At 40.3% G+C, this 27,432-nt stretch overlaps 1 protein-coding gene across 1 annotated transcript; it reads left to right on the forward strand.

The window, feature by feature from the left end:
- The first annotated feature begins 344 nt into the window (after positions 1 to 344).
- LOC308523339 (uncharacterized protein) lies at positions 345 to 27,432 on the forward strand. The gene is made up of 6 exons (XM_081097185.1): positions 345 to 450; positions 1,984 to 2,058; positions 11,188 to 11,276; positions 17,615 to 17,774; positions 20,865 to 20,948; positions 27,265 to 27,432. The coding sequence occupies exons 4-6, from the start codon at positions 17,631 to 17,633 to the stop codon at positions 27,349 to 27,351; spliced, it is 315 nt and encodes a 104-aa protein (XP_080953311.1). The 5' UTR covers positions 345 to 450; positions 1,984 to 2,058; positions 11,188 to 11,276; positions 17,615 to 17,630; the 3' UTR covers positions 27,352 to 27,432.

Consider the following 27,432-nt stretch of genomic DNA (forward strand, 5'->3'; position numbering starts at 1 on the left):
GAAGAATTTGAGTGTTATTTTTATAAACTTAGTTTGTAGTACTAGTAGCCAATCCTGTGGACAGCGATAATAGACTTTTCGAAAAACAAATCTATCAAGACACAACATTTTGCAACTTCACTTTTCAGAGCAAAATATAATGACATCCACAGTAAGTTTCAAATTTCACCTTGTTTTTTGAATCCATACCTTAGAGTCCGCCCCCCCATACTAATTTGCATATTAACCTGTATATGTTCTCCAGTTGATTAATCTCCACATTAGCTTATTTTTTTTGCACATTTTCTCTATCAAGTAAATACTTATATTTCTATATAATTTTATCATTTCTCCTTCAGGTACATTGAAAAGAGTCGAGCAAAAGAATGGGCACTATTTTACTTGAGCATAAAGAATCATTCAGCTAATGAACTATTATTCGGCATAAGCAATTATTCTAAATATAACGTGGTAAGTATTTTTGTTTGCATCTTAATAGCTATCTAATTTTAAGACTATCACAATGTGTAATAGCTTTTTAAATTATGTTTAATTATAAAGAAAGAAATAAAGCAAGTTGGGAAAAGGTTTTTGAAAAGGGTGACTATACTTAGTGTTTCAAAAATATGGGAAAATGGACAGTTTCATCCATTCATTGATGGTGGGAGCATAAATTTCTACAGGGATTTTGGAGGGCAATTTGACAATATACATTAAAATTCAAGATGAGCAACTTTGTCTCTGCAATTCCAGTTTTAAAAATTTACCCCATGAGAATGATTGGATAAATGCATACATTTGCATGTGCAAGAATATTTATCTTATTGTTTATAATTTAAAGAAAGGAAGCAAGTTATATTTCAACAATTATTTATTTGGTGCAATCTCGGCTGAGCACTGACTGTAGTTGGTACAGGGTTACGACAATTAGTCAGATGTAGTTGGTTCCCTGCCCTCATATAGCTTAGAGTCTAGGAAAGAAGACAGTCAACTAAACATTTGTTGAGTGCAGTGCTGATGGTGTAGGATGTGGCTGAAGCACGTATGAGGGGAGCTGAACCCAGAATTGGGGAGGCAGTGAAGGATTCTTGGAGGAAGTGATACCTAAACTGGGTGCTGAGGGGTAGCTGGCTAAATATATATTATAAAGTATGTGATAGATAGAGTATGACGCACCTATTAAAAATGATGATGTGCAAGTGGAAGGAAGTAAATAGTAGATCACTGAAGAAAAACATCAGGTCACAAAACAGAATGGTGTATTTTATTTTTGTAAAATTATATGTTTGTGCATGTGGGCACATGTGTGTGTGTGTATATGTATATATATCAGAATAAGTCTAGGAGTATCTTGGATCTATATTTAGATTCTCATCATCAGGTATGGGATGTGAAAAGTAAATTGATATCAAGTTATAGGATGGAGGTCATACTTTTTTTTTTCTGTTAAAGCCTGAGACCAGGAATACAAAGTTAAAGAAAGATACTGTATTGAGATAAACTCAGCTGAGTTGTATTTCACCTCATAGCATAGCACTGAGCCAGTAACACTATTTTGAGACCTTATTCCCTAGATAAAAAGGAAACAAATACTGACACTCTTGTATAGGCTCATTGAGTCTGGTGAATGTGATCTCTATTCATTTGGATTGACATGAGACTGAATTACATTCATGAGGTGACTCATACTCATTAACTCAAGAAATAACTTTTCAGCACGCCAACTCTCAATTTGTTATAATGGTCTTGTTGTCTTAGTTATAATCAAACCTGTCTATCAATAATATGGCCAGTGAATTCCACACTTGGTGCTTCAGTTGTTTTAAGCAAATCTGTTTCTTAAAGTTATTTCAACAAAGTTAATTTGTAAAGTTAAAAGTCAATATTATATAAACATAACACTCAGTGTTCCCTAGGCTATTAATCCTGTCCAAATTTTTAGGAGAAATTGTGTCCATGGGGACAGGTAGGATGCATTAAATGTCAGTACACTTTGTTTTACAGAGCAAAGATTTTGAAAAGCTGAAAACATTGTTGTTCATTCAACCTAATCAGAGAAGCCAAGAAAATCTCAGAGAGGTAAATAAATGAAATTTTTTCTGGTATACGATTATTCCAATGTATTCAATTATGCTTTTCTTCTATCAATTTAAGCAAATATAGGTTAACATTATAAAAACATCATGCCAAATTATTTTTCTTATTTTCTGCTTTCCAATCCTTGCTTAATTTTAGGGTTTTAGAAAAACAAAATGGGATTAAGTAAAGATGGTTGAAATAGTTATATATTTTTATACATACATCTAGTGAAGCTGTTCTTTCATTTACTTATACGTTGATTAAAGAAATATTAATCATCGAGTCCCTAGTATGTGTTATATTTGTTTGAGGTGTGTATTTGTGATAAATAATTGATTTTGAATATAAATGAATTTATTTAAGCCTATGAAAATGTTTTCTATAATTTTAATTTACTAATCTTTGAATGAACTTCAGCAACCCATTATGTAGATATAAATTTCTTCTGTCTTTAAGAGATTAGGTAGTCTTTCTCTGCTTCAGTTAAAATTTTAATGTGCTTAGGTAAATTGGATGTACATTTCTTGTATTTTAGCCTCTAAAGAATGTTTTGTATACCAGCTATAAAGTAAAAAGAGGTATTGATTTTTAAACATTTTAAAATGTAAAGCATTTCAGAGTATCCTAAAAAAAGAGTGTTGTATTACAAGTGTAGTCATCATCTTTGGCATCAGACATTTCTAAAATGTCCCTGTACTTGGGACACTCTCTTGAATCCACCTATATCATTAAATATCATAGCCATGTAAGTTCTTGTGACTGTGAGCTGAAATCCTTGTGTGGGCCCAGAAAGTCCTCAACAGTGAATGTACAACTTGGAAAAAATGGTATAGACAAATTAAATTTATCTTTTTCATAGAACCTATTTTAAGTAGAGAACTGTGTTCCAGAGGGTATAAAAAGAGATACTATATTTATTCAACTTCTTATGAATCATATGCATACTATGAAGTATACCGCTTTCTTGAGCATACACAAGGCAATCAAATGGCATTCAATTACCAAGCACTTTCAATTTATACCAGAGAAGGTTGCCCAGGGTCAAAGAAGTGCTGGGAGTGGCGGTGAGTGGCTTTCAGTCAAGAGCTGAGGGCAGGGCATCTTACACAGTAAGAAGCATGCTGGTTCCTAGCCATTGCTGCCCCATGAACCCCATGTTTGAAAGGTCTTTACTTCCTAACAAAAATCATTTATTAATAGTTAATTTATCTGCCTGCTTTCTAAAATTAAAGATATATCTTACTGTCAATCAGCACTTTGGTTCATGCTGAGCTGACATGATTCCAACTGAAGCAAGTAAGTTATATGTTATCCCGGGTGACTTTATTACAAGTAAATTAATTATCTCATTACACTTTTCAAAATATTGAAAATTCAAAAATCCCTTCCCATCCCCAGATCCCCTTTTACTGGTATTTCTTCAAGGAGATCTAGAAGTGACAGACTGGAAATCCCTGTTCTGCATGTTGTCAAAAAGAGGCTGACAGCAATGAATAGTTTTATTTTGAATCAGATAGGAACAATTGTCAGTTCAGGGAATAAAAATTACTGTAATCTAGAGATATTTTTCTGCATTGCCCTAAAGGTGGGTGCATATTTCAAGGCTAACTGCATTTTAGGTAAAGAGAAAGCACGGGGCTGAACATACGTTCTTTATGCTTCATTAACTTTTCTGCAAAGTGTCAATTACCACCAACTTCCATTTCCTTCATCTCACCTCACCCATCCCAAACAGAAAACCTCTCACTGGTGCTAACCTGTATCCATGACGCAGGGGCCTAGGAGGAGAAGGAGACTGAACTGGGGCTGATTCTCCTTAATCTACCCCAGGGTCTGCCTCTGAGTCACAACCAGATTGTCAGCCAAACTTCTGGGAGATTTTAGTTTGGGAAACTTGGACATTTGAAATGCATAGGTGAATAGTAATAACTGTTTATTGCTGATTTATTTTTTACTTGTGGCTTCAGTCATCTGGGATTGAGACCCATTTATTTTGTTTCTGAGTGTAACTTCCGTGTTTAGCTGAAGCTAATTTTTTTAAACTTTATTTTGAGAATTTTCGACTTACAGAAGACTTGCATGCTCTCTACCCAGCTTTCCTTAATGTTAACATCTCACTTAGCTATGGTATAATAATCAAAACTAAGAAATTAAGATTGGTTCAACAAATACTACTAACTAAACTATAAATTATCTATCTATCATCTATCTATCATCTATTTATTTTTTAATCCTCACAGTGGATATAATTATTTATTTTAGAGAGAGAGGAAGGGAGAGGCAGACAGAGAGAGAAACATCAATGTGAGAGAGAAATAGCCATCAGTTGTCTCTCGTATGTACCCTGGGGGGATCGAACCTACAACTTACGTATGTGCCCTGACACTGAATTGAACCAGGAACTTTTTTAGTGTATGGGACGATGCTTCAACCAACCGAGCTACCAGGTCAGGGATAACCTATAAACTATTTAGATTACCTTGCTTTTTCTACTAGATGTCTTTTTTCTATTCCATGATTTAAGCCAGGATACCACACTGCTCTCATTGTCATGTCTTCTTAGTCTTCAATCTGGGACAGCTCCTCCGATTTCCTTGTCTTTGATTACCTTGACACTTTAAAAAATATTTTTATTGATTTCAGAGAGGAAGGGAGAGGGAGAGAGAGAAACATCAATGACGAGAGAGAATCATTGATCAGCTGTCTCCTGCACTCCCCACATTGGGGATGGAGCCCGTAACCTGGGCATGTGCCCTGACCAGGAACTAACTGTGACCTCCTGGTTCATAGGTTGATGCTCAACCACTGAGCCACGCCGGCTGGGCTACCTTGACACTTTTGAAGATTACTGGTTAGATGTTTTGCAGGATGTCCTTCAGTTTGGTTTGTCTTTTTTCTCATGATTAGACTGAGGTTAGATTTTGGGCCTGTGCTATCAATATCTTATTACTTTGCTAAGGTGGTGCCTGCCAGTTTCTCTACTCTAAATTTACCTTTTTCCTCTTTCTATACTCTGTCCTTTGAAAGTGAATTGCTAAGCCCAGCCCCTGGAGTTAAGTCAAGTCCAGAGGATTTAGGATCCATCTCCTGGAGGGAAGAGTATTTAAGAGATTGTATGTTACAATCACCACAGTTATTAATAAGAATTTGATGGGAGATCCTTTGAGGCAATGTGGACACCCTGTTTCCCTTTAAGGTTTTACTCACTATTTTTAGCATTTGTCAGTGTATCTTGCCTGCAGCAGTTATTACTTTGATGCTATAATGGTGATATTCTATTTTCCTCATTCTCTCTCCATTTATAATTCTTCTGTAGAAGAATTGCCTCTTTTTTTCATTCATTCACTCATTCATTCATTCATGTGTATTTATATCAGTACTAGAGACCTGGTGCATGGATTCATGCACCGGTAGGGTCCCTCGGCCTGGCCTGGGCCCTCTCCAATCCAGGACCCCTCAGGGGATGTTGGATAGCCAGTTTCAGCCTAATCCTCGCAGGCCTGATTCATACAGGAGCGAGCCCGCTCCTGTGTGTTTAGCGTCTGTCTCCTAGTGGTCAGTGCACATCATAGCAATCTATCGACCAGTCGTTAGGTCATTTGGTCATTTGGTTGCTTAGGCTTTTATATATATAGATGGTCTAATGCAGCAGCTCTCAACCTGTGGGTCGCGACCTGTTTAGCTTTCGAACGACCCTTTCACAGGGGTCACCTAAGACCATCCTGCATATCAGATATTTACATTACGATTCATAACAGTAGCAACATTACAGTTATGAAGTAGCAACAAAAATAATTTCATGGTTGGGTCACAACATGAGGAACTGTATTTACTGTATTTAAAGGGCCAGAATGTTGAGAACCACAGGTCTAATGGGTATTTATTGACTTACAGGTATTTATTTTATTATTTGAGTTATAAACAATTAGTAATCATTGTTCACTATATTGCTCAAATTATTCCAGCTCTAGCCATCAGGAATGTTGACTTGCCCTAACTGGTTTGGCTCAGTGGATAGAGTGTTGGCCTGCGGACTCAGGGGTCCCAGGTTCGATTCTGGTCAAGGGCATGTACCTTGGTTGCAGACATATCCCCAGTGGGGGGTGTGCAGGAGGCAGCTGGTTGATGTTTCTCTCTCATCGATGTTTCTAGCTCTCTATCCTTCTCCCTTCTGCTCTGTAAAAAACCAATAAAATATATTTAAAAAAAGTGTTGACTAGGTCTTCTTTTGACAAACTCACTTTTTTTTTTTTTTTTTTTTTTTTTAGCAATAACTTTCTGGCATTGTAAGATGCTCCAGATTTATCTTGTCTCTTCCATACTCTAACCCCCAAATCAGCCATTTCTTTGAGAAGCATGGAGTCTTTTATTGCAGAATGAGATTAGAATGAGATTTAGAACCCCAAATCTGCCCTCTAATTGTTCTTATTTCAACTTGGGAGTCATTGCTTCTAGGCCTTCTTAGCACATAGAGCCAGCAAATGTTTGTATGTATACTAACCCGTGTATTTACATTCATTCATATATATATCAATCTCTATGTAGATTAAAATAAACATTAGGTCATACTGACATCTCCAACTCCGGTCCATACCATGGGGTTTATTCCAGCATTCCCCCTTTGCTTGTTTGTAGCATCTTTCTCCCAAGACACAAACCTGGCTGTTATTATCTACAGTATACTTACCTTTTTGTTATATATGTGAGTAATTTCAGGATTGTTAACCTGGACCCCTGTGAGATACACAGTTACTAACTCAAGTGCATTGTTGTGTCTTTAGCCTTTTGCATTTAGCCTTACAGTTTCAAAGCTTTGTTTTTCAAAGTTATTTATCTATAAAACTATTGGCAAGACCAATGCCATGAGACTGTCCCCCTATGTTTTTCCTTCTAGGAGCCTTACAGCTTCAGGTCTTACATTTAATTTTTAATCCATTTTGAATTGATTTTTGTGTGTGGTATAAGATAAGGCTCCAATTTCATTCTCTTGCCTGTGGATATCCTTTCCCACACTGCTTGTTGAAGAGTCTATCCTTCCCCACGGTGTAATCCTTGCTGAACATCAGTTTACCACACATGTGTGGATTCATTTCTGGACTCTCTCTTCTGTCCCATTGGTCTATGTGCCTGGCTCCAGTTCAATACCATACTGTTATTTCTGGAACTTTATAATATATTTTGTATTCAGAAAGTGTGTTTCCTCCAGTTTTGTTCTTTTTTTTCCTCAAGGTAGTTTTTGCTATTCTGGATCCCTTGTGGTTGCATACAAATCTTAGAATTGTTTTTTCTATTTCTGTAAAGAATGCCATTGGGATTTTGATAGATTGCATTGAATCTATAGAATGCTTTGGGTAGCACAGACATTTTAATAATATTAAGTGTTTTAGTCCATGACATGAGATGTCTTCCCATTTGTTTGTATCTCTTTTAAATGATCTCATCAATGTTTTATAGTTTTCAGGGTACAGATCTTTCACCTCCTCAGCTGTTTATTCCTAAGTATTTTATTCTGTTTGATGCTATTGTAAATGGGATGTATTCCATAACAACATTGATCTTGGCTATTATTTCATGGATGTACACTAAAACCACAAGCGACAAAAGCAAAAATAGACAAATGGGACTACATGAAACTAAAAAGTTTCTGGATAGCAAAGGAAACAATCATCAGAATAAAATGACAGGCCTGGCCAGTGTTGCTCAGTTGGTTGAGTATCATGTGTACAGAGGGGTCATTGGTTCAATTCCTGGTCAGGGCACATGCACAGGTTGAAGGTTTGGTCCTGTCAGGGTGCATGCAGGAAGCAACCGATTGATGTTTCTCTCTCTCTTTCTCTCTTCCTCTCTCTCTCAAATCAATTCAAAAATAATAAGATAATAATTTCCCCCAAATAAAAATAAAAAGACAACCTGTGGAATGGGAGAATATATTTGCAAACCATTTATCTGATAAGAATTAATATCTAAATATATAAAAAACTGCTCAAACTAAATAGCAAAAACCAAATAATTTAATTTAAAAAAATGGGAAAAGGAACAGAGTAGACATTTTTCCAAAGAAGACATACAAATAGTCAACAGATATATGAAAAGATGCTTAAGGTCACTAATCACCAGGGAACTGAAAATCAAAGCCACAGTAAAATATCAGCTTATACCTGTTAGGATGACTGTTATTAAAAAAAAATCAAAAGACAACAGTCTATAAAGGAATGAATTTCTGATACATAAGACAATATGATGAACTTTGAAGACATTATGCTGAATTAAGTAAACCAATTACATAACAACAAATACTTCATGATTCATTTATATTAGGTATATAAAATAGCCAAATTCACAGAGGCAGAGAGTAGAACAGTGATTGCCAGGGTCTTGGGGAAGAGAGTAGGGAGAATCATTACTTACTGGCCCCAGAGTTTACAGGTGGGGTGATGGAAAAGATTTGAAAACAAATGGTGGTAATGGGTGCATAACAGTGTGAATGTGATTAATGCCAATCTACCATACACTTAAAAATGGTTAAAATGGCATAACGTTTTTTTTGAAAAAGTATGCTCATAACATGCAGGAACTCTAACTTAAGGTTTTAAGCACTCTAAAATTCCAAGTTTTTAAATTTAGTAGCAATTGCAGAAAACTTTTATCTAGCAGGTCAGAAAATGAGTCCTTTTAGTTAGTTAAGCATTTCTATTAATAGTAAATTAAGTCTGTACATTGTAATCACCAAATTTCAAAGAATTATTTTAAAATATTAACACAATACTATACATATTTAGAAATTAGGTGACATTTTAATTTTTTAGTAATGAAAAGGAAAATTTAAAGATAATTGTTACAAATCTTCTTCAACAGGTGAATGGCTAGAAAAATTGATATATCCATATATTCAAATGGGCCATGGAAAGGAACACAATGCTGGTGTACACAAGACAAGGATGATCTTAAATGCATTTTGCTAAGTTAGAAACAAAAAGCAGTGTATAATATGATTATATTTATATGATATTGTGGAAGGCAAAACTATAGAGAAAGAAAGTGGTCGGCAGAATTGGGAGTCTGGGAAGGGGCACCTAGAATTGGGATTGCTGGTTGGTATGCTGATTCTATAGCTTTTTGAGTAACTGCCAAACTGTTTCCCACAGCAATTGCACCAGCAGTGCCCAAGGGTGTGAAGTGGTATCTCATTGTGGTTTTGATTTGCATTTCCCAGGTGACTAAAGATGTTAAGCATCTTTTCATGTACTTATTGGCCATTTGTATGTCTTTGGAGAAATGTTTATTCAAATCCTTTGCCCATTTTTTAATTGGCTTGTCTTTTTGTTTCTGAGATGTAAGAGTTCTTTATGTGTTCTGGGTATTAAACCCTTGCCAGATATGATTTGCAGACATTTTCTCCCATTCTATAACTAGTCTTTTCACTTTCCTGATTGCCGGGAGCAGGTCCATGCTTGCTGTTTCAAGGGACCTGGCATATATGGCATACTGTTTTTAATATGTTTGCTCACCTTCTTGTCACTATGTGTTTTAACCAAGGTCTCCTCTCTGAGAAAGGTTGTTTCCCCAGGTAGGGATTTTCCCCTGAAGTTAGGGAGGGAATAAAACCTCTTAACTAAGTGCCAGGTGGGTAATTAATCACTTTAACTATGAACAATCATGCTTAAGCTACATAATCCTTCCTCCCTGGAATGGAGATAAGAAACGCCCTAACCTTTGAAATAGAGACTGATAGGATTGGAATCAACTGGTATAAATACAGTTGTAACAAGACAGCAAGAAACAGAGGAGAGACAGAAATTGGCACAGAACCTACACAGAACGTTCTCTAGAGACAGAAGAACTTCGCTGTAGAGAGCATGGCAAAAGATCCTGGACAGAAACTGGCCTCAGAACCTAGAGACAGAACCTAGCGAGAGAACATGGCAAAAGATCCTGGACAGAAACTGGCCTCAGAACCTAGAGACAGAACCTAGCGAGAGAACATGGCAAAAGATCCTGGACAGAAACTGGCCTCAGAACCTAGAGACAGAACCTAGCAAGAGAACATGGACACGGAACCTGGCTGGAGAACCTAGCGAGGGAACTTGGCTATAGAACCTGGCTGGAGAACCTGGAGAACCTGGCTGGAGAACCTAACAAGACAATAAACAGCAGAACCTCTCTGGAGATCGAGACCAGAACTTGGCTGGAGATCCTGGCTAGGCTGCTGATCAACTGAACGCTGTCTCCGTGTCATTCCTTCTTCGCCGACTCCGTCCACACCTTTGGGGACCCCTGGACCCGCTGGGGTTGGACCCCGGCACCTGATACTCTCCTCTCATGCAAAAAGTTTTAAATTTGATGAAGTCCAATTTGTTTTTTATTTTGCTGCTTGTGCTTTTGTATCATATCTAAGAATCCGTCACCCAATCCAAGGCCATGAAGGTTTACTCATTTGTTTTCTGGTTTAATGATTTTTAGGTCTCATATTTAGATCATTGATCCATTTTGAGTTAATTTTTGTACAGAGTATGAGGTAGGGGTTGTGAGCATATCTTTATTTTCAGACCCTTTAAAAATGCAAACGTTTTATAGTTTTAGTAGCCACATCACAATTCTTTTTCAAAGATACCAGGCAGATGCAATAGTAATGCATAGTAAAATCAAATACTTTGAAAAAGAGAAAAAGGCATGTTTGAACTTCTTACCTCTAATGTCTTCCAATGAAGGACTTCTGGATACAATCAGATTTTATTTTTATGGTCCTTGGTTTTTGCTGCATGTTTTGCTGGACAAGCTAGGTTCTAAAGGATTCCTTACCAACTTCTTCACAGAGGTGGGGCCCTAACACTGTGGGATTTCATAAATGCTGGAGAAGACCATCTCCTCACTGCATCAGTGTTTTTTTCACGTCCATCGGAGAACTTTTGCTGTATGAAAACCATACCAAGTTCTCATGAATCCATATATGGGATATTTTAATTATCAACATCTACCATATAAGAAATGGCCGGACTTTGGAGAACACGTAAAATCTACTCTTGTTTTGGTTATCAGAAATGTTGAGCAGATCTGAACCAATAACAGAACAACATAATCATTTTTCTTTAGCCCTTTTATAAGCTGTTCTTTTTCTCTTTTCTTTTAAAGATTCAACTATATCTAACGAAGAATAGGGCATTTCACAGTTTGCCAAAGGAAGTACAGCTCCAACTTTGCCAGACTGCAATCTATCAAGAGTAAGTGACACAGCCCTGGCCGGTTTTGGCTTAGTGGATAGAGTGTCTGCCTGCGCACTGAAGGGTCCCTGTTTGATTCTGGTCAAGGGCACATGCCTGGATTGCGAGCTCAATCCCCAGTAGGGGGCGTGCAGGAGGCAGCCGATCAATGATTCTCTCTCATCATTGTTTCTATCTGTCCCTCTCCCTTCCTCTCTGAAATCAATAATATATATATATGTATATGTATATATATGTATGTATATGTATATGTGTGTGTGTGTGTGTATGTATATATATATATATTTAAAATATATTTTTTGTTAATTTTAGAGACGAAGGGAGAGGGAGAGAGAGATAGAAACATCAATGATGAGAGAGAATCATTGATCGGCTGCCTTCTGCACACCCTCTACTGGGGATTGAGCCCGCAACCCGGGCATGTGCCCTTGGCTGGAATCGAACCTGGGACCCTTCAGTCCGCAGGCCAATGCTCTATCCACTGAGCCAAACCAGCTAGGGCTAAAAATATATATATTTTTTAAAAAAGAGTAAACAAAAATATTCCTTTGGGTCTTGGCAGTCCCCTTAAGAAAGATAGATAGTATGCTCTGGCTGGTGTGCTCAGTGGTTAGAGCGACGGCCTAGGCAGATGGTGAATAAAAGTTAACCAAACTTCAGAGACAAAACACATGTTACAAATTGAATATTTACCAGAAGATATATGTAAAAGTTTGGGGTTAGTGTTTTGAACTCTGTAGTGTAATCGTGAATTTTAAACCAACCTGAAAGAAACTAGAATTGAAAATAGGATGAAGACCAAGACTTATTATAATCAAAATGCCAAAATAATAAAGTGATTGGACTGCTATAACAGTCCACTTATTTATCTAGAAAGAGGAAAATATGCAAAGTGTATTAGGTAAAATTCTCTAAACTTTATTATAAGAGTCTGAAGTTGACGTTTGCAACTAGGAGTTGCCCAAAATCTTTTGAATAAATTTTATATTTTTATAGTGTTCCTTAATGTAAACCCTACCATCCTAATGAGAATACAAAGCAAAACAACAGTATGAAAAAACTACCTTTTCCTGCTTCCCCTTTCTTTTAATATATAGACATATGATTTAGATATCTCTTCATGACATTGGAGGTGACATTAATTTGTTGGGGGGAAAAGGTTGGACATGGGCCATCCGTTTTTCTGGTACAGGTATTGGCAAAGACCACATGATTTTTTGTTCAGATATGGTGGCCCAGTTTCCTGACTGTTTGGTTCTGGGATCTGCCCAGCATCTTCACCAGTTTTTCCTGGTAATTTGGCCTAGAAACTATTTAAATAACCTTTCCAAAGATTCTATAAGCTATCTAATACCTGTAGTAAATCCTTTCTTTCTCAAACCAATCAGAATGGATTCTGTTGTATGAACCCATAACAATGGTTAATACAAGATTCATCATGTATATAATTCTTTCTTGGAAAAACTTAACTTATGTAGTATTAACATGCAGTCTCATTTTAAAAATCATTATTTATACTAATAAAAGGGTAATATGCTAATTAGACCAGATAGACTGGACATCTTCCAGATGTCCTTCCGGACAAAGCCACAGTGGCTGTGAGGGTTGAGCAGGGCAGGCAGTTGGCAGTGGCAGCAGCAGTGGGGTGATGAGGGCGGTGCTTCTCCTGATTGGCCCAGTTGCCTCCTGCAGAGGGAGGCCAGACTGCGGCTTAGGCCTGCTCCCCCCAAGGAGCAGGCTTAAGCTGTCAGTAGGACATCCCCTGAGGGCTCCCAGACTGTGAGAGGGGGCAGGCCGGGCTGAGGTACCACCCCCCACCTGGTGCACAAATTTTCGTGCACCAGGCCTCTAGTTATTTATAAGTTTTAATGGAGAGTTATTGTCATAAACACCTCACTCATTGAAGATTGATAGTACTATTTATTCACATTTATCCTTTTACATGAAGAATGAAAAACAAAAATGAATCAGTATTTAATAATGTTCATGGGCTCTTCTTAGATTTTAATATACAATAAACATATATAGCTATATGCATATTTTATGTAGACATGTTAATGCCTGATGTGATGGTATTAAATCTTGCTTTTTCTATTATTAACAAAAATACTGATTTCTGCATTTGTTAGGTTGGAGCAGTTGTATCTATGGGCTTAAAAAGAAAAAAATTCTTAAGGAAAATTATTTTAATCAAACTGTAAATATTCGCAAGAGCTTTGAGTGCTTCGGAAGTATAAAATTAAATGTTTAAGCAGGAGAAGCCTATTCAGCATTGGCATGCCTTCACATCATTCAAATAGGCTATTGAAGAACCATCCTGGAGTTGCAATTTAATACTAGAGTACAGGCTCCTGTGAATATTTTATGGTTTATTGTATGGGTGGTATTCTTAAATTTTAATGCTTCAGAAGAAATGGGTAGCCCTGGAATCCTTGTGTCAATGAGTTATAGAGGAGGCTGGTGTTCCAATTAGTATAATGGGCATCTGGCAGCCAAATGATGCACTTGAAAAACTGGCTGCGAATGATGGCCCTCATCCACTTTCACAACATAGAGGAGAGGAAACAGAATGTGGAACCATCCTGCTCTGTCTGTGATGCATTAAACCTGACTGTCTTGAATACCAGACTCTTTTCCCATTCTAGTGCCTGTCACCCATCTCTTCCCTCTGTAAGTTCCCCATTCCCAATGCTTCCCCTCTTTCCCTTTCCCATCACATCCTTATGATTGGCTCCCTTCTCTGATGCCCTGGTATTCCTGTGGACTCTTCCTAATTCATAGAAACCAGCTACTCTCTTGAGGATATGTCTATGATGCAGCAGTTACTTCAGCAATTTTTAATAACTTTTTAATTCTTCAGAGTAAAAGTAATGGAAAATCACATTTTAATCTTGTGATTCTCTTCCCAAAGGCAGTGAAGATAGTAATGTTAAATTTCCCTTTTGCATAGTCTTCCTTTGGAACTAGAATTATAATTCTTTAAGTAAACGTAGAACCTTATTTTAAAATTCTATTCATTTTCATTAATAAGCCCAGTATCCTGAGATACAGTCTGTGAAGAGCCTTTTGTGCTCGTATACATCTTGCTGAATGTGTCCAAATCTCAAAGCTTTGACTGGTCCTTTCCCCCGGACACTCCTCAGGATTGTTCATGCAACTGGGAATCCTGAGATAATAACACATTATACTGTTCCTGGCTTCCTTCCAGACAAACAGCTCGCTTGCTGCCTATTGTAAAAGCAGTGGATGCCCTAAGCTCCAGTTCTTCCCTTGTGACTCACCCCATTGCATATGCAGACTCCCCTGGGCCATCCTATTGCCCTGTGGGACTTGGGGACTGGTGCCACCATGCTGACACTCCTGTTACACTTTTTGCTGCAACTCATAAGTCTCTGACTCAAGAGTTTCATGTCTTATAAGAACTTTCATGGAACTGTGGCAGACTTACTTATTACCTGGTATACCTGGTATAGTAATTTTGGTGGGAGCTATGCTGCTTCTAACTCTCCTTCACACTGTCAAACTTCTTAAAGCAGGGCAAAATCCTAATACTTTATTTATAAAAATATTCCTTTTGAATAATTTAAACATATTCCATATTTTCTTCTAAAACATTATTATGAAGTATGTAGTAGGTACAGATTTATTCCCATTTTATATATAAAGAATTGGAAGTAGAAGCTAAGCGATTTTCTCAACATCATGTAATTGATTCATAGCATGTCAAGTGCTGGAGTTGAGGCCTCCTCACTGATAACACAGGGATGGGAGTATCGAATCTAATAAAAGAGAAACATGCAAATTGACCACACCTCCACTACGCCTCAAGCCATGCCCACCAGCCAATCAGAGTGACTATATTCAAATTAACCCAACCAAGACGGAGCTGGAGCAAGCAGGAGGTTTGGTTGCCCTGGCGATCGAGGAAGCCAAGCTTTCTGCCTGCCCTGGCCGGCTGTGGCCTCCGCTCAAGGCAACAAAGTTTCAATTATAGAAGATAAATAAATCCCAGATATCTGCTTCCAGCCAGCCTCCACTGGGAGCTTGGGTGTCTGGGGGCCATGGCCAGCCTGCAAACAGCCATCAGCCACTCACCCAGGCTGGCCATACACTCATGGGGTGAGGATCCCTGCTGGGGGGCTTGGCCAGCCTGCAAACAGCCATAAGCCCCTCACCCAGACTGGCCAGGCACCCCAGCAGGACCCCCCACCCTGAAGGGGGTGTGGCCAGCCTGAAAACAGCCCTCAGCCCCTCACCCAGGCTGGCCAGACACCCCAGTGGGGATTCCCACCCTGAAGGGGCTGTGACCAGCCTGCAAACATCCACCAGCCCCTCAACCAGGCTGGCCAGGCACCCCAGCGGGGACCCCCACCCTGAAGGGGCTGTGACCAACCTGAAAACAGCCATCAGCCCCTCACCTAGGCTGGCCACACCCGCATGGGGTGAGGGTCCCCACTGTGGGGCTTGGCCAGCCTGCAAACAACCATCAGCCCCTCACCCAGACTGGCCAGGCACCCCAGCAGGAGCCCCCTCCCTGAAGGGGGTGTGGCCAGCCTGAAAACGGCCCTCAGCCCCTCACCCAGGCTGGCCAGGCACCCCAGTGGGACCCCCACCCTGATCCGGGACACACTCAAACCAGCTGGCCCCCACCCATGCACCAGGCCTCTATCCTATATAAGAAAAGGGTAATATACAAATTGACCCTAACAGCAGAACAACTGGGAATGACTGGTCACTATGACACACACACTGACTGCCAGGGGGCAGACCCTCAATGCAGGAGCTGCCCCCTGGTGGTCAGTGTGCTCCCACAGGGGGAGCTCTGCTCAGCCACAAGCCAGGCTGTCGGCTGCCAGTACAGCGGTGGTGGTGGGATCCTCTCCTGCCTCCTCAGCAGCGCTAAAGATGTCCTACTGCAGCTTAGGCCTGCTCCCCGCTGGCAAGTGGACATTCCCGGAGGGCTGCCAGGCTGCCAGAGGGATGTCTGACTGCCAGCTTAGGCCCAATCCCCTGGGGAGCGGGCCTAAGCCAGCAGGTGGTGATCCCCTGAGCGGTCCCAGACTGTGAGAGGGCACAGGCCAGGCTGAGGGATGCGCCCCCCCCCCCAAGTGCACAAATTTTTGTGTACTGGGCCTCTAGTCTTTAATATATAACACTGTCATCTTTATCATTAACATTCTCATTAGTGAAACCTGCCTAATTTGGAATATAGATATTATAACTCTTATCCTTCTAGGAAGAAAGAATTCTGGGTAGTAATTAAATGAAACTCTAAAATTATCCAGACTTCCCAATATTTCATGGAACGTGCCCCATTCCAGTCTTCACAAAAATTACTGATGTAAGAAAAAGAAAATAAATAATGTTTGTTCTTAGCCTCAAATACAATGTTTCTCTAAGTGTGGTTCTTATCAAAATAATCTGGAGATCCTTTTAAGAATACAGATGCCAAGGCTCCACCCCAGATCTACCAAACCAGAATTTCCAGGGTGTATAGGAATCTTGATCTTTTATCAAATGCCCCAGGTAATTTTTTTATATTCGTTAAAGTTTATTATGCATTACTACCAGGGATGGGTTGTTTCTATAAACTTGGAGTGGGCAAACTACTGTTCTCTGGCTCAATACCTACCAATAGGGAAAAGCAGCAGATTTACAAAACTGTTCCTGAGTATAATACAGCACATCCTCAAATAACGTTTTGTTCAATGTCATTTGTTATAATGGTGATGAGATGCCATAGGAGCTTAACTCTTGTTTATATCAATTAGCCTATGGGAAAGGTGGTTTTATTATAAGTCATTTTGCCACAGTTCCAAGAAACTTTTGGAGATTATATTTATGTAAGAAAACAAAATGGTAAAATTAATAAAAAAGTCAGGACTTAATGTATTTTTTAAAAGTCTTGATTAAAGGAATGCTAATCAATACCAAATTTGTCTCCCAGAAAACCAAAAATCTTGCCTTACCTCATGAATTCAGTAGTGTTTTAAAAATACCTATATTTTGTGAAAGCAGGGCTTATCTAAGGAATTCATTTGTGTGGAGACTTTCTGTTCTGTGATTGTGCAACACCTCCTTCTGCCTATTCATAATCCACTCAATATATATTCATTGAGGGCCTACTTTATGAGCCAAGTGCCATTCTCGGCACCGATGCTATAGCAGTGGACAGGTTGGCTCTAGTCCTTGCCTTCAAGGTCTATACCAGAAGACGATAATTGCTTCTTAACAAAACATAAAATTCTTTACAGGTGAAGATGACAGCATTTTGTTTGCCAACGATGACTTCACACTTGCCATTTTGCAGAAGTGTTTTTAATATTCTCTCTCCCCAGATTTGAAGCTGGAAGTATGCTTCTAAGACAAGGACATGTACCACTTGAATGCTACCTGATTCTTGCTGGACATTTAAAGGTCATGTCAAGTAATACCAGCATGAACCGAAATACCAATTCTGGAATTTTAAATGAGTTTGAAGAAGGTGACTTCATAGGGGTAAATATTGTCTAAATTTCTCAGTCTCTTACCATTTTTATTTTTAAAAATTTAAGTTATGTGTCATTGTACTAAAATAAAATTGTCCTCAAGTATGAAATATTTCAGTAATTGAAATGCTTAAAGAATGTGTATTTTCCTTAGCAGTGTAGAGCTGACATATAGCCTGATATATAGTTTGCCAACATACACGACCTGCAAGATTCATAATTGATTGTTATATGAATGATTGCCCAGTTAAATGAATGAGTTACAAACCCTGTAGCTTTGGAGGCTGGTATTTTTTAAAAAGTGTACCAAAACAGTTACTGATTCAAGGAGATATTTTTGATTCTTTAAAGAAAGTCTATGCTTGTAAAATACTTTATGCAAAAGGGATAAGATTTAGGGCAGAAAGCAGCTTGTGTGTAGGAATAAAACTTGCTTCTTTTCTGTATTTAGTTGAGGGAAGATTTGATTTGGAGATCCTCAGATCCAAAAGTACCTAAGTGTGGAGGTCTTGGAGGTGAGAACAGTTGCTGGTTTTTATTTTGGAAATGTCAGCTGAGGACAAATATGGTATTGAAAATCATGATGAAGAGTTTGGACTTAATTCTACAGGCAGTGGAGCTCATTGAAGTGTTTTAAGTCAGAGGGAGATGAATCAGATTAACATTTAGACAGATGACTGATGTGATGAGTCATCTACTAAATGTTAACATAGGTGGGTTATGTTAGCAGAGAAAGAACAACATGGAATTGGAGCAGGTGGAAAATTGATGAGCAGACTCTGAAGCAAGGTACTGGCTATGGGAATACCAATATTAGATGGATTCAATATATTTTATTGGTAACAAATCCAATGAGAAGGGCAAAGGACAAAGATGTATTCCTAACTATATATATATTATGCAAATTGGTCACGATGCCCTCACAATCATGACCAGGTATGCTAATTAGTCATGACCAGTATGCAAATTGACCTTCACTCCAACACAATAATAAGAGGGATATGTTAATTAGTCCTGACATGCTAATTAGTCACAACCAGATATGCTAATTAGTCACAATCAGTATGCAATTGACCATCATTCCAACACACAAGATGGCCGCTCCCATGTGGCCACAAGATGGCCTGCAGGGGAGGGCATTTGTGGGCGATCAGGCCAGCAGGGGAGGGCAGTTTGGAGGGACCAGGCCAGCAGGGGAGGGCAGTTAGGGGTGACCAAGCCAGCAGGGGAGGACAGTTGGGGGCAATTGGGCTGTCAGGGGAACAGTTAGGCGTCAATCAGGCTGGCAGGCAGAAGCGGTTAGGGGCAATCAAGTAGGCAGGCAGGCAGGTGAGCTGTTGGGAGCCAGCAGTCCTGGATTGTGAGAGGATGTTCGACTGCCCGTTTAGGCCCGATCCCTGTGGGACATCTCTTGAGGGGTCCCAGATTGGAGAGGGTGCAGGCTGGGCTGAGGGACATCCCCCCCCCCCCGCCCCGCCCAGTGCACAAATTTCATGCACCAGGCCTCTAGTTTTCAATAAAAAGCAAACCTTATTTTTCCCATGGTATTCCCATTGTTAATTATGTATCATCACTGGTGGGTCAAATATGTCTTGATAGATTGAGCATTGGTTAAGATGTTGGCCAGCCTGTGACTGGCTGAATGTTCTAGTGCTGGAGGCACTTTGGAAGCACTCTTACTTAGAACCTTATGACCCTTTGTGGACATCAAGATCTTCCCCAGGATCAGCACCTTAGTGTTGGATGGAGCTTCAGAGGTCAGCTAAACAAACTCTTTCACTCTACACCTTCGTGAATGGAGAACCAGAGCAGTTAGCTGAATTGCTCCTTTTAAGACAGCTAGTTGGTGGCAGAAAGGGTAGGAGAATCCTGCATCAGTGCTCTGTTTACTCTGCCATGCTGCCGCAACTGAGAGCAGATTAAATGGAGCCACTGATATACATATATATATATATATATATATATATATATATATATTAAATATATTTTATTGATTTTTTTACAGAGAGGAAGGGAGAGAGACAGAGAGTTAGAAACATCGATGAGAGAGAAACATCGATCAGCTGCCTCCTGCACATCTCCTACTGGGGATGTGCCCGCAACCAAGGTACATGCCCTTGACCGGAATCGAACCCAGGACCCTTCAGTCCGCAGGCCGACGCTCTATCCACTGAGCCAAACCGGTTTCGGCGATATATATTTTTTTAACTAAAAGGAAGAAACTTGGAGATTATCTGAACTGGTATTTCTCAACCAAAATCCATATAGGGTTCTCTGGGGAAGCAGAACCAATAGGATATATACAGATATATGTAAGAGGAGATTTATTGTAGGAATTGGAGGCAGAGAAGTCCCACAGCCTGCTGTCTGCAAGCTGGAGAACCAGGGGAGCCATGGGTGTAATTCAGTCCAAGTCCAAAGACCGAGAACCAGGGGGATAGATGGTGGAAGGCCTGGTCCAAGTGTGACGGCCTGAGAACCAGGAGTGCTGACGTCCAAGGGCTGCATAAGATGGATGTCCCATCTCAAGAAAAGAGAGATGTTAAAGTCATGTCACTCTCCCTTCAATAAGATAAACCCACCTTGATTCTTTATTGCTACATCTTTTTCAATATTATAATCAATAAAATTTGTTATAATTTTGTATTTGGTTATACTCACACCATACCCCTCATTGAACCTCATGGATCTAGGTTAGCATCCACTCCAAGTTGGCCATCTGTAGGAAAAGCACCCTTTTTTCTTAGTAATAAATGTTGAGTGGAGTTAACATACAGCATTTTGTGTGTTTGCAGATTATGCTGTTTTAACATAGCAAGTATTCCAGAATAAATAATTGTTCAACCCTGCATTCTGTTTTTATAAAATAGTCCTTACATTTTAGTGCTGCTGGGACTGATAGATTATGTGAAAGTAAGACCAGGACAGTCCTTATTTATCAATTCCAATTGCTTTTTATTGCTCAAGATTTATTTTTTTAAAAATTATTTGCCTAAAATGATGCATACTTATAATTCCATACGGTGCCAGAGTTTCATTGTAATAATAACATCAGGGCTGAAATAATTCCTGAAGAAATCCATTTGTTTTTATTTTTCAGGAAACCTGCCTTTTAACTAATACCAATCGGCCTGCTTCGTTTTTTTGTAAAACAGATGTAAAAGTTCTTGTAATAAGTAAAGAAGTAAGTATCTGATGATATTTAGTAAAATGACTAATACTTTAAGGAAACCTTTCTGGGGAACCCAGATAAATTTTAAAACCAAAAATATTTTAAAAATATGTTTTCATTGATTTTAGAGAGAGAGGAAGGGAGAGAGATAGAGAGATAGAAACATCACTGAGAGAGAGAAGCATCAACACCCCTACTGGGAATTGAACCCACAACCCAGGCATGTGCCCTGACCGGGAATTGATCTGGTGACCTCTTGGTTCATGGGTGGATGCTCAACCACTGAGCAACACCGGCAGGGCTCAAAACCAAAAGTATTTACAATGAGAATGAATATTAAGGAAAATAAGTGTCTATATTTAAATAGTGTTAGTTAATGCTTTGTACTGATCTATAATGTTAATTAGATTCAAATTATCACAGATATAGGGGAGGCAGACTTTTACCTCTACCCTCTAAAGGGTGTTTTGGCTGTGCCTGGGAATGAAACTGACATAAAACAAATTAATAGGAGAAAAGCTACAAATCTAGATAATTTTTATGTGACATAGGAGTCCTCACAAGGAAATGAAAAGAGGTGATTGTGGAAAAGTAACTAAAATATATGAGGAGGTTACAGGAAGATAAGAATTATTTTAATGAGGTCTATTTTTATAGAATTTTCTTGGCTTTGACTCTTCATCAAAGAATGTTTCTTTTCTCCTGGTATAGAAGAGGGCATCTTTCACAAGGGAGTTTTTAATCTCCTGTTTTCAGGAAGAAAAGGGGAGATTAGAATGCTCTTCTTGCATGTACTGTTTTTTAGGTTTCTTTAGCTCAAAATAATCCTTATGCCAAAGTGGCATATTTTGGGGTATATTCTGCCACCCTTCACAGACCATTGAATTTTTTTTCAAGGATTAAGTTAGGTAACTCGAATAAAACTGTTAGATCAGTGCCTGGCAGAACAACTTTTGTTGCTATTAATGATAATGAAAACAAATAATGACAGGCTGTTGATGACAGATACATGCCCTTCAAATAAACTTTGGAAATAATTGTGAGTACCATTGCTGTGTTATTTAGGAAAACAGTTGTCTGGTTCATTGCTGGGTTTGCAATTCCGTTAAAATGCCTTTCACAGGGCTGTGCTGGGCTGCTGCTGAAACTCGTAACGAGGAGGCAGAAGCTGTGTGGTTCTGTTGGGTTATTGCAGTGCGCTTTGTCGCACAAGTCTGCGTCAAGTGGAAACGGAGTTTTTCGTTTTCATTATTTTGGGGGAGTTATTTATAAGTGTTTAACAGTTCTTATAATAGGCTCAGAGGTGTACTATCATTCCCTTTTTATTTAAAAAATATTTCTTAGATAAATCGCATGAGACATGTAGCCTCATTTTCAGGGGCATGGTGATATAATAGCAGATGCTCTGTTGTGTTTTTTTTTTTGCTTTGTTTTTAGTTTTTTGTGTGTTTTGTTTTGTTTTTAGTTTCTCTAGACAAGTGGCTTTCTGAAGCTGTTTAGGCCGTGTGTTCCTATTCTGCCTTATAAATCTCGATGTGCCAGGTACTGGAGCGATTGCTTAGTTGTTCCCTTGGGAAGCCCGAAGTGAAAACATCGATTGGGCTCTTTTGGGCTGAGAGCCGTGTTCAGCTCTTTAGCTGGCAGGAATGTCTTCGTTTTGTCATTAGGGAAACTAGTGGCAGCAGATTCTTGCCTAGAAATATTTATTATTATTGGCGTGGTCATAAGGGCTGTCTCCTCACAAGTACTGTTGGTAAGTTGTTTTGGAAGCAACGGAATGTGCTTGAATCTGTACACATTTGTTTAAAATTTTTAAAATGCATATCTTTGCCAATCTACACTAATAAAAGAGAAAAATGGTAATTGGCGTACGGCGATACCGTTTTCATTGGCTAATCAGGGCTATATGCAAATTAACTGCCAACTAAGATTGGCAGTTAACTGCCAACAAGATGGCGGCTAATTTGCATATGTAGGCACAATGCAGGGAGGCGAAAGGGAAAGCAGGAAGAAGCCCCCTGCCACTGACAGTGATCGGAAACCCAGGGGGGAGCTAAGAGCTGGGGGGCAGGGCAAAGGCGGCCCTGCGGTCGCCTTTGCCCTGCCCCCCAGCCATGATCGGAGAATCAGGCGCCTTTGCCGCCCTGGCCAGTGATAGCAGAAAGTAGGGGTGGAGCCAGCGATGGGAGCTGGGCACGGTCGAAGCTGGCAGTCCCAGGAGCTAGGGGTCCCTTGCCTGGGCCTAAAGCGAAGCCCACGATCGCGGCGCCCCCCGCTGCCACTGCAGGTCCCCGCTGCCCGGGCCGGACGCCTAGGCCAGAGGCGTTAGGCCTGGGCAGGGGCGGAGCCTGCAACCGCGGGGAGCTGGGGGTCCCCTGCCCAGGCCTGACACCTCTGCCGGAGGCCTCAGGCCTGGCCAAGGGGCCGATCCGGTGATTGGTGATCGGAGGGTGATGAGGGTCAACTCCTCTGGCTGAGGCATCAGGCCTGGGCGGGGGGCTGAGCCGGGGATTGGGGGGATATGATGGTCCCCTTGCGCAGGCCTGAAGCCTGGGTCAGAGGCGTCAAGCTTGGGCGGGGGGTGGAGCAAGCGATCAGAGGGAGATGGGGGTCCCCTGCCCAGGCATGATTCCTGGGCCAGAGGCCTCAGGCCTGGGCGGGGGCCAGAGCCAGTGATCTTGGGGAGATGGGGGTCCCCTGTCCAAGCCTGACACCTCTGGCGGAGGCGTCAGGTCTGGGCAAGGGGCCGATCAGGCGATTGGAGGGTGATGGGGGTCAACCCCTGAGGGCTCCCAGTATGTGAGAGGGGGCAGGCTGGGCTGAGGGACACTCTCCCCCCCCTCCCCCCATACCCAGTGCACGAATTTCGTGCACCGGGCCCCTAGTACTTTGATAAAGCCCATGAGATTTTCTGTATATTTGCTAGTATAAATAATTCTGTGAGTTGTTCCTTACAGTCAGAGTAGAATGTACCATAGTCTACCTTGAAAATGTCATGAGGCCCTGACCGGTTTGTCTCAGTGGATAGAGCGTCGGCCTGCAGACTGAAAGGGCCCAGGTTCGAGTCTAGTCAAGGGCATGTGCCTTGGTTGCGGGCACATCCCCAACAGGGGGTGTGCAGGAGGCAGCTGATCAATGTTTCTCTCTCATTGATGTTTCTAACTTTCTATCCCTCTCCCTTCCTCTCTGTAAAAAATCAATAAAATATATTTTAAAAAAAGAAAATGTCATGAGAAATTTCTTGACCATTTGAGTTTTTATGACTATCAATTTAATAGATGCATGCTATGTATTTCTTGACTGAACCAGTGCTATAGGACAGTGATGGAGAACCTATGACATGCGTGTCAGAGGTGACACACTAACTCATTTTTTTGGTTGATTTTTCTTTGTTAAATGGCATTTAAATATATAAAATAAATATCAAAAATATAAATCTTTGTTTTACTATGGTTGCAAATATCAAAAAATTTCTATATGTGACACGGCACCAGAGTTAAGTTAGGGTTTTTCAAAATGCTGACACGCAGAGCTCAAAAGGTTCGCCATCACTGCTATAGGAACTTGATGGACTGCGATGATTATGGCCATAGTAAGTGCCATGTACTCAAATGTTCTGTGAGAAAAGCAACAGAAACACAATGATATGCAGGATGTGGTTTTCTTTTTAAATATTATATTTGATTTATTATTTATGAGCTAAAAAAGAAAGGTGAGCTCCATTAACCCAGTGACCTTTATTTCCCCCCAAGCAGGATAATTGCATTCTAATGGACATATAGGAACAGTGGGGATTGTAAATACAACTCCCTGAACAAAGGGAGCTGCTGGCTTCGGCCTCGGAAAGCATCCAATGGGTTTCAGCATAAATTTAGAAGCAACTCAAAATTCTTTACCAAACAAAATAGGAAAATGCTGCCAATGTGTTAGCATCAGGAAAATCGAATCATGTTCCTGGTGTTCATCTTATATTTTCTTTAAGCATAATGTGTTCTTTTAAAAAAGATACAGTATTCAGTTTTATTCCAGATTGAAATTACAGCCTGATGGTACGCGTGTCCCGGTGGCGTGTCTCACAGCCTGCAGTGATGCGCTCATGTTGGTGAGCGATATGTGCATCTTGTGTGTGAAATCATGATTGAGGCCACCTGCTCTGGCTGCTGCTCACAGACCTTCTGTGTGTGTGTTTTTGATGTGATCATATCTTCTGGTTCTTAAGAGACTTAATTTTGAGACCTTCCTGGGATCCGGCCTGGAGAAGAATGGAGTCTCAGTTCTGCCTTTGGGTCCTTGCTGTCCTGGGGTCACAGAGATGCCAAAGAGAGGTTGTCAGTGGTTCTGACAACCATTGATATTCTCTGACAGCTCTTCACCTGTCAGAGGCCGATGAGAAAGGCAAGGACGGTGTACATTTTTCACAAAGCTGAATTTACTCAAAATTGTAAAGCAAGATCCCCTGTGTTTCGATTACGCTTGTGTGTGTGTGTGTGTGTGTGTGTGTGTGTGAGTGTGTGTGTGTTTTGTACTTACATGTTATTTATTTCCTGAAATAATATTGACAATCCCTGGTAGTAGTAGTTGTTGTTTTAATGTTCTTACTTGACACACACAAACAAAAAGAGGTGGACAGCTGCACATCATATTTTTTAAGGATTTATTAAAAATATGTTTTTATAAACTGATTTCAGAGAGAGGACGGGAGAGGGAGAGAGAGATAGAAACATCAATGATGAGAGAGAATCATCAATCAGCTGCCTCCTGCATGCCCCCTACTGGGGATCAAACCTGCAACTCAGGCATGTGCCCTGACCAGGAATGAAACCATGATCTCCTGTTTCATGGATCAATGCTCAACCCCTGAGCCACACCAGCTGGGCTGTACATCATATATAAAAACTTTTAAAAAAAATCCTCACCCGAGGATATTTTCCCATTGATTTTTAGAGAGTGGAAGAGACAGGGAAAGACAGAAACATCAATGTAAGAGAAACACAACAATTGGTTGCCTCCTGCATGCCCCTGACCAGAGCCTGTGCTGGAAAGGAGCCTGCAACCGATAAGAACATTTTTTTTTTTTTTTTTTTAAAAACTGACCTGGAAATCCCTCAATCTGGAAGTTAGTGTACTTTGTCAAACTATTTGTCTTTATGAGGGCTTAGCTCTCAGTGTTAGGAAATCCTCCCTCTGAACTGCTGGCTTTCTATTATTTGTTATATGTTGTCTATCAAAATAGCATTGCTTAGTCCTTAAGGGCTGTGAACTGGGCAACCAGAGGTCAAATTTCAGTGCTGCCACCGTGAGTACTGGGCCGCCTATTTAACTTTCCAGAGCCTCAGTTTCCCATCCACCTAAACAGCAATAACATAGTACCAATTCATAGAGCTGCTATGCCAAGAAGGGAGTGAACACATCTAAAATGCTTAGAACAGTGGCTGACATAGAAGACACATATTGGCATATATGAATTTTGCAACTGATCATATTTTCCTTTTTTGCCTTCATCACAGGACAGTCATAGCCGGATTTGCCCATCTCTAGCTCTAGATGGTCTGGGACATAATTAGGTGAAATCTTATGGCTGGCCTTGCTTTTCCCCTCCCTCTGGCTTTTTCCACTGTTTATTTCCACCGTTCATTACGTGCTTTAAAAAAATTCCACCAATATTTGGGATTGGGGTTAGGTATAAATAAAATAACCGATTAACTTAAAAAGTTCCATTTCACCTGGCCGGCGTGGCTCAGTGATTGAGTGTCAACCTATGAATCAGGTCACGGTTCAATTCCTGGTCAGGGCGCATGCCTGGGCTGTGGACTCCATCCCCAGTGTGGGGCGTGCAGGAGGCAGCCGATCAATGATTTTCTCTCATCATTGATGTTTCTATCTCTCTCTCCTTCTCTCTTCCTCTCTGAAGTCAATAAAAAAATATCTTTTTAAAAGTTCCATTTCTTACACTAAGCCTTCCTGTTCCACTTCAGGCCAGAGTGATTTCACCGCACTCTCACTTCAGAGCTGCTGTGATTATCAACTCACTTGGCCATCCACAGACCCCCGGGATATCTGAGCAGGAAAGTACGGTAAATGAGGTGACTGTGATCATGAGCTCCTGGGACCCCCCGGGAGCTGGCTGCTGGGAAAGAGGCCGTAGATAGAGGTCTAATGGGAGAAGATTAGAGGAACTGACACAGCTGAGTCACAGTTACCAAACACTATCATTTACTGAACACCTTTTTAAAGCAACAACAACACAGATTTGTGTATTTCACTTGCAGTAGCTCATTCAGTTCTCCCAATGACTCCATTAGCTACTCTTCTTATTTCTCTCTCACAGACTGAAGAAAGAAAGCTAACGGATCTGAAGCAAGTTGTCCAGGGCCCACGACTGATAAGCAGTAGAACTCACACCCAGAGGACCTGACCCTGAAACTTCCACTCTCAACCACATGGTTTCCCATCTAAGTAGTTCCCGGGGAGTGATGCAATGAAAGATATAGGCCTC

The sequence above is a fragment of the Myotis nattereri genome, assembly GCF_964212035.1.
Source record: "Myotis nattereri genome assembly, chromosome: 1".
NCBI lineage: Eukaryota > Metazoa > Chordata > Mammalia > Chiroptera > Vespertilionidae > Myotis > Myotis nattereri.

What these genes read in the sequence shown, in the direction of transcription:
- LOC308523339 (XM_081097185.1), top strand. Translation starts at nt 17,631, where the DNA reads ATGCTTCTAAGACAAGGACATGTACCACTTGAATGCTACCTGATTCTT. An exon ending in AAGAAGGTGACTTCATAGGG is followed by an intron (nt 17,775 to 20,864) that starts GTAAATATTGTC and finishes TTTATTTTTCAG; the next exon opens with GAAACCTGCCTTTTAACTAA. An exon ending in TTCTTGTAATAAGTAAAGAA is followed by an intron (nt 20,949 to 27,264) that starts GTAAGTATCTGA and finishes TCTCTCTCACAG; the next exon opens with ACTGAAGAAAGAAAGCTAAC.